Raw genomic sequence first — 13,348 nt, 5'->3', positions numbered from 1 at the left:
AGTAGCACTAGAGATAAGATGATAATATCGTATAGAGCTGTTACTTTTCAGGTTGTTTATTTCTTTTACTAATATTGGAAAGTTAATTAATAATAAATCAGTATAGGTAAGTTCGTTAATAATAAACGCACATATTTTTTTGTTGCAGGAGAAGACTGTAGTCAGATCGCGGATTTCGGCTATTGGGAAGTAATTCGTCCAGACGGATCGTTTGTCCCAGCTGGATCCGGTTCCCATGGTGCTGCTGTTTGGGGAGACACATTGTGGATCTTGGGTGGAGAGTCGTACCGAAGAGCCAGAATGATGTATAAATATGACATCAATGGTTAGTTTCATTATTAGGCAACATTCTTTGCTTAATACGATTCCTTTCAAAATACTTAGTACACAGGATGACACTAATTTTTTCTACTTGTTATTTATTGTATGCCGTTTGTTGTATAGTTACATGTCGATGTGGTTTCCAGCATTTTCAACACATCTTTAAACAAACAGGATCATTTTCTACAGCCTTCCTTAATATGTCAGCAGGTACACCGAATATCCTTAGCTGATCTTTTTCATCAGGGACAGGGACCGATCAGGTGGGGGCGATCGGGGTTATCGCCCCTCCCCCCTTTTCTTATTTTATATATAAATTAAATCCATCCCAAAGTTTGGAGCTCGTAAAAGTAGCTTTAAGTAACAGTATTACAACCCACCGTCCCCTTCTCGAGAAGTTTGTCCTTGGTCCGCCCCTGATCAGAGATTACTATAATGCAGTTGCTCCTTTGCTCTCCTCCATATAAGTTAAGCACGGGGGAGGGAGAGGGATAGACATAATTCAGGCCATTCTTTGGGCTCTCACAGACCTTTGTGTTGAGGAATTTTTTCCACACAAACATTTGTTAAATTTTGAGGTCGCGTTCTGCGTCCACAATGTTCGTCTGGAGATAGAGAAGCCTTATATATAAAATAGTTCCATCGTTCTAAAGAAGAGGTCCGTTTCTTTCCATTCAAGCATCGTTCCATAAAATTACATACACTTATAACAATCTTCCGGAAACAATTTTTGGACATAGTGAAGCTTTATGATCGGTACTAGAAATGTGTAAGAGCGACACTCACAGAATTGAGAGTGAAACCACTTTGTTTTATGTTCTCCCATGTGGATTTGGATGGGTTTCGCTTTAACATTTTTTTTCTCAGTGTGCTCACCTTTTCTGCAGATCGTATGTTGAAAACTTACCGGTTCTCTGGATGGCCGCCATATTGCTGTTAGTTACCAACTTCCTGTGTGACAGTTTTTCATTGTTTCTGCATCCAGCAGAGTATGTCTATCATGTCGACGACTTCAGGATCACTGTACCTGACAACAAATTCCATATTTCATGTCTCGCAGCAAATTGAGTTTTTTCCTCAGTGATCAGTTAAGTAGACATTCACCATATCTGATTCAAGAATAACCATACTAAATAAAAACAAATATGGCATACATGAAGTTAGGAAGTTGGCAAGTTACATAACGTAAGTTTCAGTGTAATATCTATGTAGATATACAAGATATAAACACCACCTTTTTTTCTTTAACGTAATTTCACCATTGACGCATGAATTGTTTAAAAGCTTCTCTGAAACATTTCAAGAGCATGTCAAGTCCAGCAGAAAGTTTCAATAAAATATGTTTAGTTACTAGTAAGAAAATGATTTACATTATGAACAGAAAATACAATACTACTTAACTAGATAGGCCACTAGACGAAGTAGTAGTTAATTGTTGGTACTTATTGACAGCAGGCAAATAAAAGTGAATTGAAAAGAATTAGAGGGAAGTTCATTGATTCGATAGATATCATATATGGTATTCTCAGAATTTCATCAATGTAACAATTCAGCGAAACAAATTTTCAGTTATGTGAGAGCTTTAAGAATACAGATTCTTCACTTTCTATTAGGGTGGGTAGATATTTTGTGGTGCGCATATTTTACAAACAATCAGCACTTCATTGTTTTCAGTTTTCTTGAAATGCTCTTTAACTCCCTGAAGAGGCAATAAATTGATGTAATTATACACAAATGAGGAAGCTGCATTATGGGAACTCGAGGCGAGTATCTCTTGTGTATTCGCTTCAAGCAATTGGGCGACCAGCAATACGGCAGTTTTTCTGCGTTTTGACGTTTTATTCCTTCAGTTCTTACAAACTAGCCATCTGCTGACACTTTGCAGAAGCATGCAGCATGATAGATATTTCATGGTGGAAGTATGAGCATTTTAGAAATATATTGCCCGTCTGTGACAAAAGAAAACAATGTATTTTGTATATAGTCATGGTTTATGTTATTGTATTAAGTCAAACTTAATTTTCAGCTTCCTCAAGAACTGCTTTTATTTGTCAGTATTTCCGGAAGGAAAACGGATGGTTGGTGCTTTTAGTGTAATAATTTAAACAGGAGGGCTTTCATTGAATATTATAATAAGCTTGATCAATTAGAATACTTAGAAGGTTAACCAGTTTATATCGGAACGATTTTGAAGGATATTCACCTTACAAGAAATCTCACCGCCGCTACTGACAGTGTTCTGTTGGATCCTAAATACTGTGGACTATTGCCCAACAACGAAGTTTCCATTGGAGTAACTCCTGTGAAGCAGTGAAGCATAAGCAAGGGAATTCACTCCTAGGGCTCTTCATAGGATTGTATTGAAACGGAAAGACGCGAATTTTTAATCCATGTTCTGTTTCCTAATAAAACCACAGAAATGTTTTGGCGATACGACTTGAAACCATGTTTTTAATTTTACCTTCACTTAGCGTCCGCATCGTACAAGGGTGAGGGGTAAATTCGAAAGATGGATGCCATCATGGATTCGTGAAAGTATCTTGCAGTTTTTATCAACCTTACATCTCAGCAACTTCCCGTATAACTGAAACTCGTAACAACTATAAACCCACTTAAGAAACTTCCCCGACAGTGGTGAACAAAATTCCAGTGGCCTTTGACATTGCTATCATGATATGTCAACTCCTATTGTGATGTCCACCAGTGATATGGATTTAATGCTTCGTTCCTTGTAACGACTGTGTGCCATTTGGACTCTACCAGTGCTTCTTACACAGTTTTTTGCAGTTTTGTTTTCGTTCTGCAATGCGGTGCGGATGCAGTTGGTATACGATATTGAAAGCGAATCTCAGTCGGAATGGTTTATGAATGGCTGTATTCATACTAGAAGGCACCAAATTGAATTTCTGGCCCATTTCACCCTAAGATAGTGAACTTTTCTTAGCACGCCAATCTGTCGGATCTCATGTAACATTGTGGGTATAATACTCCTAGAGCCCTATTCTTTTTTGTGAGCGATTATGTCGCCACGGCTTCTGGTTTGGGTAACATGCTACAGCAGCTTTCGCAGTAGTTGTCTGGGTGTCAAACCATTCTCCCAATGCGGTTTCACTATGCTTATCTAGGAAAAACTAGAATGGAAAAGGGTCACAACATACCCCTGCTAGTAACGGTTTAATCTAGGCTGAATTTTGTCAATACTTGTCTACCTACAAATTCAGACAACATACATGTCGTTCTTGCATAATTCCCCATTCATTGGTAAGTAGCCAATTTTTTGTTAATTTTGAATATTCCCCCATGCGCCCATGTAATTATAACCTTCTGTAGTGTTGCTTGTTTTGAAGAAAATAAGGCTTTCGTAATTTTATGCAAAGGGCATTCTTGCAAATTATTCTTTAGTGTGCACAAAATTTTCCAGTCTATTTCTGCTCACGTTTCAGAACCTCACGTTGATATGTGACACACATATTTACAGTTGTATTGGGTACTTATTCATTTATCAGTATGATTAATAAGTAACAATAATCATAAATTAAATGTGTAAACTGTTTGTAATAGGTAAAGAGAAAATACCTTTTTCTTACAGGAAATGTGTGGGAGACACCACATGTTCAAGGGGGTCCTGATCCTAGATATGGACATTCCACTGTGGTGTATGGGGTATGTATTTTTATGACATAGCTTTATTTGTTTATTTATTTATTTTACTTTCCATAGTATTTATCCCGTGCATTCTTTGAATATGCAACTTATTTGAATTGTAACTAAAACGTAGGGAAATTACTTTGTGCCCATCACGTTGATCGATTTCAATTTTTACAATGGAGGGAAACGCTAACAAGCACAAGATGTACCAGACATTGGTTTGAATTTTGCCTAAGGCATGAATATTTTATCATAATTTCATTACCATAATTAGTTTCTCATTGTATCCGTTAACCTAAACAGTATATCGTCAGCGGCAATTCAAAACCTGCTATGTGCATTTTGCAGGAGAAGCGAAAAACAGTATCCTGGTTAGCTTTTTGGCTTTATAAAAGTGATGTTATAAGTAATATTTGATGCTGCACGTAACTGGTACCTTCTCAAGTTACTTGAAAAGGTATCAAGTTACGTGCAGCATCAAATATTACTTATAACATCACTTTTATAAAGCCAAAAAGCTAACCAGGATACTGTTTTTCGCTTCTCCTGCAAAATGCACATAGCAGGTTTTGAATTGCCGCCGACGATATGGTATAATGTTGTAAAATATTGGGTTGTAAAAATAATAAAAAAATTAAAGAAATATAGGTTAGCAGTAAACCAAATGAATTTGTAGATTCCCTATCTCTACCAAACACAATTTCTTACGTAAATCTTGATAACGTTGACAGTTGTCAGTAAGAATACAATTTAATATAATTTTTTAAGTAATCTATTATGAATTTTGAGAAGCAAAAGTGAGTACGTTTGAGTTTATTAATAAGAGTGCTCTTCAAGCACTTCACATTACAATGGATCAGTTTCGATTATTGAAGCGTTCTTGGCTTATTCAGACAGTTGTTCGGAATATTTCTCTTCTACCCAATCAGGGATGAATTATCAATTCATTGTAATAATTTTTATTTATTGTATAGAACAGTTTACGTTAAATGTAGCAAATAAACAGTACTTTTATAAAAGAATAATCAGTTATTATTTTTTGTTGTTGTGTATCAGTTAGTATTAAGTACAGATTTGTTTATCATTTTTCTATGATTTTTAATATACTTCACTTATTGCAAACTTTCCTCGTTTTCTGCTTTTCAGGATAAAATTTATATGTATGGTGGTGTTTTGGAGAATAACTCAGTTACGAATGAACTATGGGCCTTTGATATTAGTACAGCTGTATGGGAAAATATTACGGTGCAGACGGAATACTGTAACATAACTCTTTGTGGTATGTTTATAAATTGGAAAATTACTTTCAATATTGTAAGTTATTGTAATACTGACTTTTTTAGTAGTATTTTTTCCACAATATATTTAAGTGTACAATCCTCTGTGAAGTATGCCGTAAAGGGTACTTGATCGCAGGAACTGATGGAATATAAATGTTATTGTAGAGCAAATGTAACGTGATTGCGTGAAATATTAAAAAATACAATAGTACTTAGTTAAAGAGAGTACGACTTAAGCTTTTTTTGGGAATTCGATTCATTATGGGTATAGTTCAAGTTATACTGTGTATTTAAGTTTCAAATTTTTAAGTTTGTTTTATGTTACAGATATCATTATCGCAGTGCATTTGTAGAAATTTTTCGTTCTTCATTTGATTTTTTTAAAATCAATATATCGTACAACTGAACTCATCTAATCTAGATCAAACCTGGCCTTATGATAAACCTTGACGAATTTAGAAGGCATATGAAGTATTATTTATGATGTGTAGGTATTTTCTTTCCGAAGTATGGAATATCCAAAGTTGCAATTTGAATTTAGGGAAAGTAGAAATAAATAAAAAATTGAAGCATAAGAAGGTAAATGATGAGATGGTTGATTAGGTATGTTGTAAATACATTTCTGTAAAGATTTGCTTTTAAAAGCTATGAAGTTTATTATTATTATTATTATTATTATTATTATTATTATTATTATTATTATTATTATTATTATTTAATTCCTTAGTAGGGAAGCTTATAGTTTAAATTATATACAGTGTTTGAGTGAGTTCGTGCCAAACTTGGAGAGGTGACTGATGGCACCAAATGAAAATATTTTTGCTTGTAAACCTACACTCGATATCTGTTGTAACACTTATAACTTCATGATTAATTAACTTATTGGTGAGCTTTCACTTGTTTTAGTGCAAATTCCGATATTAAACAAGTGGAATTTTTTGAGTGTCTGTTCTTCACGGATACTGTTAATCATAGATGCACCTTGGTTATAAATCTATTACTAGAAAAATATGGTCATAAGTTCTTCGCTTCTGGAGTTGATGTATAATCAGCGAACGAAATGCGAAGCCGACCGTAAAAGCTTTATTCACTTAGCTCAATAAGTGTTACTGATTTTTCTTTTCTATTTTAATAGGAAAAAATAGTGTCAAGATTTAAGGTTTTTAAGTAGTGCGAATTGGTGATAACATTGACAACACACAACGTATGGTAATCAGAATGAAGATACTTCATATATATATTGTAATTTATCTAGGCAATATTGAATTTTATTATGTTCTAAGTATTTGCTCTATAATGTACAATATATTTCTCTTTTCTTTTTGTGCAGGTCCATTAAGATCAGCTGGTCACACCGCGACATTAGTATCAACAAAAGCCAAGAGATCGGAAAGAATGATTGTTATATTTGGTCATTCTCCTGTATATGGTTATTTAAAATACGTTCAGGAATATTATTTCGGTAAGTAATTTTCTTTTCTAGCATTAACTTTAATCATTACCTAATATAAAGATATGATATTCATATTGTGAAGCCTTTATATGTAAAGTTTTTGTTTGTTTGCTTGTTTATGTGTGTGTTCATTTCTCTGAATTCGCCTTGCAAATGCTAACATCACGTCTCACAGTCATCACTGTGTATAAAATTGTTTCACATATATAAGATTAAAGAGTGTGAGCATGTTGTAATGGAAATTTATAAAATATTTTTTGTGTTGTTATATGGCTCCGTTATGGGAATGGAAGTAAATTCCATACCATTTTCGTTACTGCTCTATTTTTGACCTTCTAGTATACTTTATAATAGTAATTCCCAACTTGAGGCAACTGTGGAAGATAACTACAACCTAACAGAGCTTTAGTACGGTGTCGTGGAATGCAATTTGCCTGAGCCTGAAGCTGAGAAAAATTAATTTACGTTGTGCCCCGAGGCAGTTGGGCGAGGTAAAGAAGTTGTACGGAAAGAAGTGGCCTGCTGACAAGAAACAGTAGTGCCAGTTGACAATTATTTGACTCCGTGATCAGTATGGATGAAACATTTATTTCCCCTGTTCAGTCTCGAAACAAAAGAGTCCTTACTCCCCTCCAAAAATATTAAAACTGTTCACTCAAAAGAAAAAATTCTCGATGCCATATTCTGGGATAAAATTTAGGTGATTCTATCTAATCCTGTACCAAAAGGACATAGATCACTGGATAGTACTATGTATAATTTTCAAAGAATAGATTGACTGCTACGCTGCAAGAAAATTGACCACAGCTCTTAAATTCAGAGTTTCTTCTGCACTGGTACAGTGTACCACCACACAGACCTGGCTGCAATCCAAACACATCGAATCCCTTCCACACTACTCTAATCCCGAGATCTTTCTCCCAGTGACTTCTGGCTGATTCCCAAGCTTAAGCTCTCCTTGCGGGACAGAATTTTTCATCCAGAAGTTCCCTCGAAAGTACCGTGTACCCGTGTCTTAACCCCTTTCTCCCCCCTAAAAAAATGACTTTGCAGATACTTTTGAAAAGTGGGTACACAGACTACGACAGCGTGTAAAGGTGGACGGAGATTACATTGAAAAGTGATGGAAGTCTCACCCAAATATTGAGCATTACCAGAGATACGGCACGTACTTTCAGTACGCACCTCCTAAATGTATATATGCAGATTTGCTGGAAATAAATACAAATTGGTAAGATTATTATCTGGGCCCGGATTTTGTTGACCTAAAATTTTCTAAAAAGTGACCTATAAAATGACACTAAAATTCCTGTAAAATGACCCTAAAATTCACAAAAGTTGACGTGAAAACTTGCAGTTTTTTAAACGTTTATTTCATTAAAACGTTGACATTTTTTGAATATTTATTGGATTTTAATTACTATTTCTCACTCATTTTCAAAAGTTCTGTTTTAGTTAGTTGCAGTCCATTGATCATTTGTGTCTTTGATTTAAAAAAGCAATAATATTAAAACTAAACTTTGACCAATTTAGTAAATAGCTTAGCATTTCATATTTGAATTACAGAATTTGAATTACAGGTCTATATCCAGTTAAGCAACATATAAACATTTTATAAGCTGTGATACAACAAACTAACTCAGGAAATTTGTAATCGTCACAAAATTTAGCTCATACCTTATTCAGCATTGCAGTAGATAACTGTAAATATTGTTACGATTTTATTGAATTAGCAGCCTTAATTATATACGGAGCAGCATCTGTTACAAAAACAACGTGGCCATGTTGGACACCTTCAGGCCAAAGTAGGGATATCGATTTATCGAAAAATCTATATATTGTAAATTGGTTGACAGATTCCAGCACTTCACCAGTTAGCAAAAATATTTTGCTAGGTTCGTCGGCTTTCATTGCCCCAACAATAATATTGACTATATAGCGTTCCTTCACATCACTAGTCTGTGTATAGAAACAAAAATTATCTGAGTTCAAAGTTCCTCTCTTATTTTTCTTATTGTGTTCTCGTTACACTTTGGCATGTATTTTTTCCTAAGATTCGTTTCGTCTGAAATGGAACGACCTGTATGACGTTCCAGGAAATCCCGCAATTTCACATTGTTGAGTTTCCAAAGAGGAATATTTGAAGACAAACTTCACACAACTCTTTTGAAAACTGAGGATTTGCCTTTACTATTCAAAGCACTCTCCACAAGTAATAACTGCGAACACTTGGTTTTATGTTTTTTTTTTTTTTTTTTTTTTCAATTGCGCGTAAATGTTTTTCGCTTCTGATATGCTTTTGTACAGTGTCTCTTTTCTCTGCTGCCACTTTTACTTCACATGCCTTGCAAAACAATATTGTACCGTCAGTACTAAAAACATCCTCACCAAATTCGGAAACAATCTGTCTTAAATGAGAAGCTGTAGATGGTTTAGACCTCGGCATTCTACATACTGAAACCATCAATTCACTCTCGAGTTGAAACTAGGAAGCACACTTAAAGAATAAAAGTTCGCAAGTGTAGATTGTATACACCAGAATAATAGATAAAAAGCCTGTTTAAAACCTTTGAACGTCTTCTAATCTATTTTTAATTATTCACGTAGTCATATCCATTGTGGTAAACAACCAGAACTATCTGCTTTGGCCACTTACGAACCCCCAGCCCTCGTCAACCAGCTACAGCCTAGTGTTCACTAACTTGTTAGGAATGCAGTTTTTCCACCGCAATAATCTGGAAACAGGAAAAAAGATCATTTAACTTCTTGTTTTTAAATCCGTAAACAGTTTTCATTTTAAGATTTCCTTATGTAGAAGAAAAGAATAAAAAGACCTAAAAGTTACCTTAAAATATTAAAAATTGACCTGAAACTTCAAAACGGCAAAAAGTGACCAAAAATTGACCCTAAAAAAATATATTTTTAGAACCAAGAGTTGATGGATAATGTTTTTATTTGAACTTGCCTTGTCCTATGCGTAACAGAAAAAAGTTGACTTGTCAACAAGATCCGGGCCCTGATTATTATTATTGTTGATTTGATTTTGAGTTTAGCGTCTCTTTTAACAGCGAGGCTATATGAGATGTGAACCTGCAGCTTAACGTGGGATCCGAACCACCTGAACTCCCGCCGGAAATTGAACCTCGGTCTCCTACCTACGCTAACAGCTTACGTTATTATTATTAGTTATTATTATTGAATATATTTAAATTCAATGTTGCACCTAAAATCACAAAAGAAGTCAGATAGATGAGCGAGAAAGAGGATGATGTGAATTATGCAAGGTTCACGAAAACAAGGTTGAGAACCACTGTTCCATAATGATGGCAGTGGTTCTCCTATTTTCTACTCTGACGGGGCCAAATAAAAGTGGGCGAAACATTATGGCAGCTTTCATTTCATAAACATGTCCTAATAAATTATTTTGACTTGTAAAATATTATAGCTAATGATTACGATAAGATTACTTTGGCAGAGTGGGAGAAGTACACACACAATTTTTAAGGATACAAAAGCTCGAAATTTGTTGGAATTCGGAAATAAGTGGAGAAGCTCCTAAGTGAGTTTCGTTCCATTTATTTCCTTTTTTTTGACATCTACATTAATAAAATTGTTTAAAAAAATATCATTTGAAAATACAAAACAAAAACCTTTAAATTTGAAAAGAATCCTAAGTTAGTACAAAAGTTGTTTTTATTGGTAAAAACTCTCTAAGTGACTGTGCGAATTGTCCAGCTGGAAGTACTGTCTTGTATCCACTGGGCTATTAGCAGTTACATCAATTGTAGAGGATGATCTGTACTAAACATCACCCCAATGTGCAGTCTGAAACGATCCCTTGTCCAAGCTGTGAAGCGGTATCCCGAGCAAATGGTGCGAAATACCGTAGACACCGTTTTTGACTTTCTACTGTTACTGCTTATCACGTTGTTGTACTTTGGTGCATAAATATGGCAAAGTTCATTTCTTTAGGCTTACTGTTTTTGTAAGGCTTACTGTTTTTGTAAGTTCAATTCTGCACATGACAGTACTAAGTAATTCCAAGTCTCTCATAGCGTCAGTGTTTTACTACGAATTAATTGAAAGTCATAATCATGTCCAGTTGCAGAGTAAATTAAGTTTATTTATAGATTGTGGTTGATGGGGAATTTACTGTGGTACATGTAAAAGATCGTCTCACCTTATCTTAATCCGGTTTTGAATTTTCCTAAAATGTCTACAAGAAGACATGCACATTGTGAAAAGTACTCTCATTTGTTTTGCAAATAGTGTTGGCGTAAGAATTTCTGTGTAAACATAATTATTTTCTTCGTTTTCAATAATAATAATAATAATAATAATAATAATAATAATAATAATAATAATAATAATAATAATAATAATAATAATAATAAAGAGTAGACAAACTCTTTTTTAAAATATTGTGTGTATATAAAATTTTCCTCGTCCTAGATATTGAAACGTATGAAGACAGTTTAATTTCAAGTGTTTATTTTTCATGTATATTTCCTGTTGGACAAAAATAATTGTAGTTCTATTTTGAATAGGAACTAGAGAATGGAATATAGTTCCGACTAGAGGTTATCCAGTCAAAGGAGGTTATGGCCATAGTAGTGCCTGGGATCCTCTAACACAGAAGATCTACGTGTATGGGGGTCATGTGTCAGAGAATCCCTCAACAGCTCTGCTCAGTAGTACATTATATTCATATGATCCAAATCTGAGGCTTTGGTAAGTAAATCGTATTTCTTTTACTGTAGAGCTGCAATATGTGATTTTATTTAAAGCATATTAAAAATAGCTGTCATGGTTTTCCACATTTGAAATATGTTCTTTTTTCTTTCTTTCTTTTTTTTTTTCTATTGCTAACATTTGTACGTAGTGATTACTAATAAAAGATGTAGAGTTCATACTATATAAGAGCAATGGATTCATCTGATTTTTCTTGTCTATGCACTAAGTTACCTTACTATTTTGGTTAGCTCGGTGACTTAGTTCGCGATTAGTTCTGTCTACTTCGCTGGAATTACTTCTCCATCCATTGGTTTGACGTATTGTGCTGTCCTATAAAAGAAAAAATGAGACTAAAGTATTAAAAAAAAAAAAAAAAAAATTACTGTTTAACATTACCTAGCTCATTCATATAAGTATTACGGTAGTTCATAAGTAACGATTTCTGTATGTTCGCTTGAGAATCTTTGATCCTGGTGTTATGATACAGCATATGTAAAAACATATTTCTACACTAATTTTCTCTTGTATGAATATTTATTTATTAATATACGAGGTCATTTAACTCGAAGTTGCAACATAGTTGTTAAATGGAATGTAGTAAATCACTCACCTCAAGAAGCTTACAGTCTTTCGTTGTAGTCTCCGCCAGCCTACTTAACCCTTCGCCGGATGTCTGGTAACCGTTAAATACCTGTCAAAGCCCAACTTTGTGAGAGGATGTTGACAGTGCGCCCTAAGGCACGAATTATGCTGGGAATGTCTCTAAAACGTTCGCCCCTGAAAGGTTGTTTCATTTTGGGGAAAAAACCAAAATCGCAAGGGCTCATATCCGGGGAGTATGGTGGGTGCTCCAGTACTTCCCAACCCCATAGTCGTAACAGAGTGTGTACTAGATTGGCTGTATGGCATCTGACATTGTCGTGTAGGAGGATTGGTCCAGATTTCAGGAGGTGTGGACGTTTGCGCCGCATTGCTGGTCGCAAATGGTGACTGAGGTATGAAGCATAGTATAGAGCATTGACGGTAACGTCCGGTGGAACTTGATGTGTCAGGATAATGCCTTCGTGGTCGTATGACATTATCATCATGACCTTCATGTTTGTTAGCTCTTGCCTAAGCTTTTTCGCTCGTGGAGATTCTGGGTGGCGCCATTCACTTGACCGACGTTTCAATTCAGGTACGTAGGATCTTCCCCACGTTTCGTCACTTGCAATAATGCGGTGCAAGAAGTCATCACCTTCCTCATTGTAACGTTGAAGGTGTAGGCGCGCACATTCCTATCTATGCCACTTTTGAACCTGTCAGAGTATGGTGTACCCATCTGGCTGCAATTGTCCGCATGCGGAACACTGATCCGGAAGAACTGTCCAGCTCCTGCGCCAATTCACTACAAGTCCAGCGCCGATCATCGTCAAGGAGTGTCCGTAGTCTTGCAAGATAAATTTCGTCCGTAGCCGTTCGCATATACCCTCCATCGTGCATTTGTCTGTAGATTGTCGTCCCGCCTCAACTGCTGCAACCCATCTTGCCACTGTCCGATACGGTAGAGCAGCTTCACCACAGGCTCTACTAATCCTCTGTGAATCGTCCTAGCATTTCGCCCTCGTGCAACCTGGAATTTTAAAAATGCACGCTGTTCTGCATGCGTAAACATTGCGTTAGGGCGGTATTTCACACAACAATCACTTGAACAGTGTCTACTCGCCACACACACTGTAATCTGGGATCGCAGCAGCGTTCAACTGACTCGTACACATCCACGGAACATACTACGTTCGTCATTTGTCTCCTGCCTACACGACACTCCAATCGTAGTAGTGTTACCAGTTCGAGTTAAATGACCCTTTATTAACATATTAATGAAATACCGTATGTCTACTGAAAACTAATAAAATTACTATTGTCAACTCGG

The 13,348-nt window shown here is 35.5% G+C and overlaps 1 protein-coding gene across 2 annotated transcripts in view; it reads left to right on the top strand.

The window, feature by feature from the left end:
* Nucleotides 1-13,348, top strand: part of dsd (attractin-like protein dsd) — a 99,268-nt gene that overhangs the window by 36,815 nt on the left and 49,105 nt on the right. For both annotated transcript variants that reach the window (XM_081734228.1, XM_081734227.1), the window contains exons 5-9: nucleotides 149-325; nucleotides 3,911-3,984; nucleotides 5,116-5,248; nucleotides 6,580-6,711; nucleotides 11,250-11,433. In XM_081734228.1, coding sequence (XP_081590354.1) covers nucleotides 149-325; nucleotides 3,911-3,984; nucleotides 5,116-5,248; nucleotides 6,580-6,711; nucleotides 11,250-11,433 — 700 coding nt within the window. The remainder of the gene's footprint in view (nucleotides 1-148; nucleotides 326-3,910; nucleotides 3,985-5,115; nucleotides 5,249-6,579; nucleotides 6,712-11,249; nucleotides 11,434-13,348) is intronic.

The sequence above is a fragment of the Thermobia domestica genome, chromosome 12 (assembly GCF_964235325.1).
Source record: "Thermobia domestica chromosome 12, izTheDome1.hap1.1, whole genome shotgun sequence".
NCBI classification, from domain to species: Eukaryota; Metazoa; Arthropoda; class Insecta; order Zygentoma; family Lepismatidae; genus Thermobia; species Thermobia domestica.
This window is presented reverse-complemented; position numbering and strand designations above follow the sequence as displayed.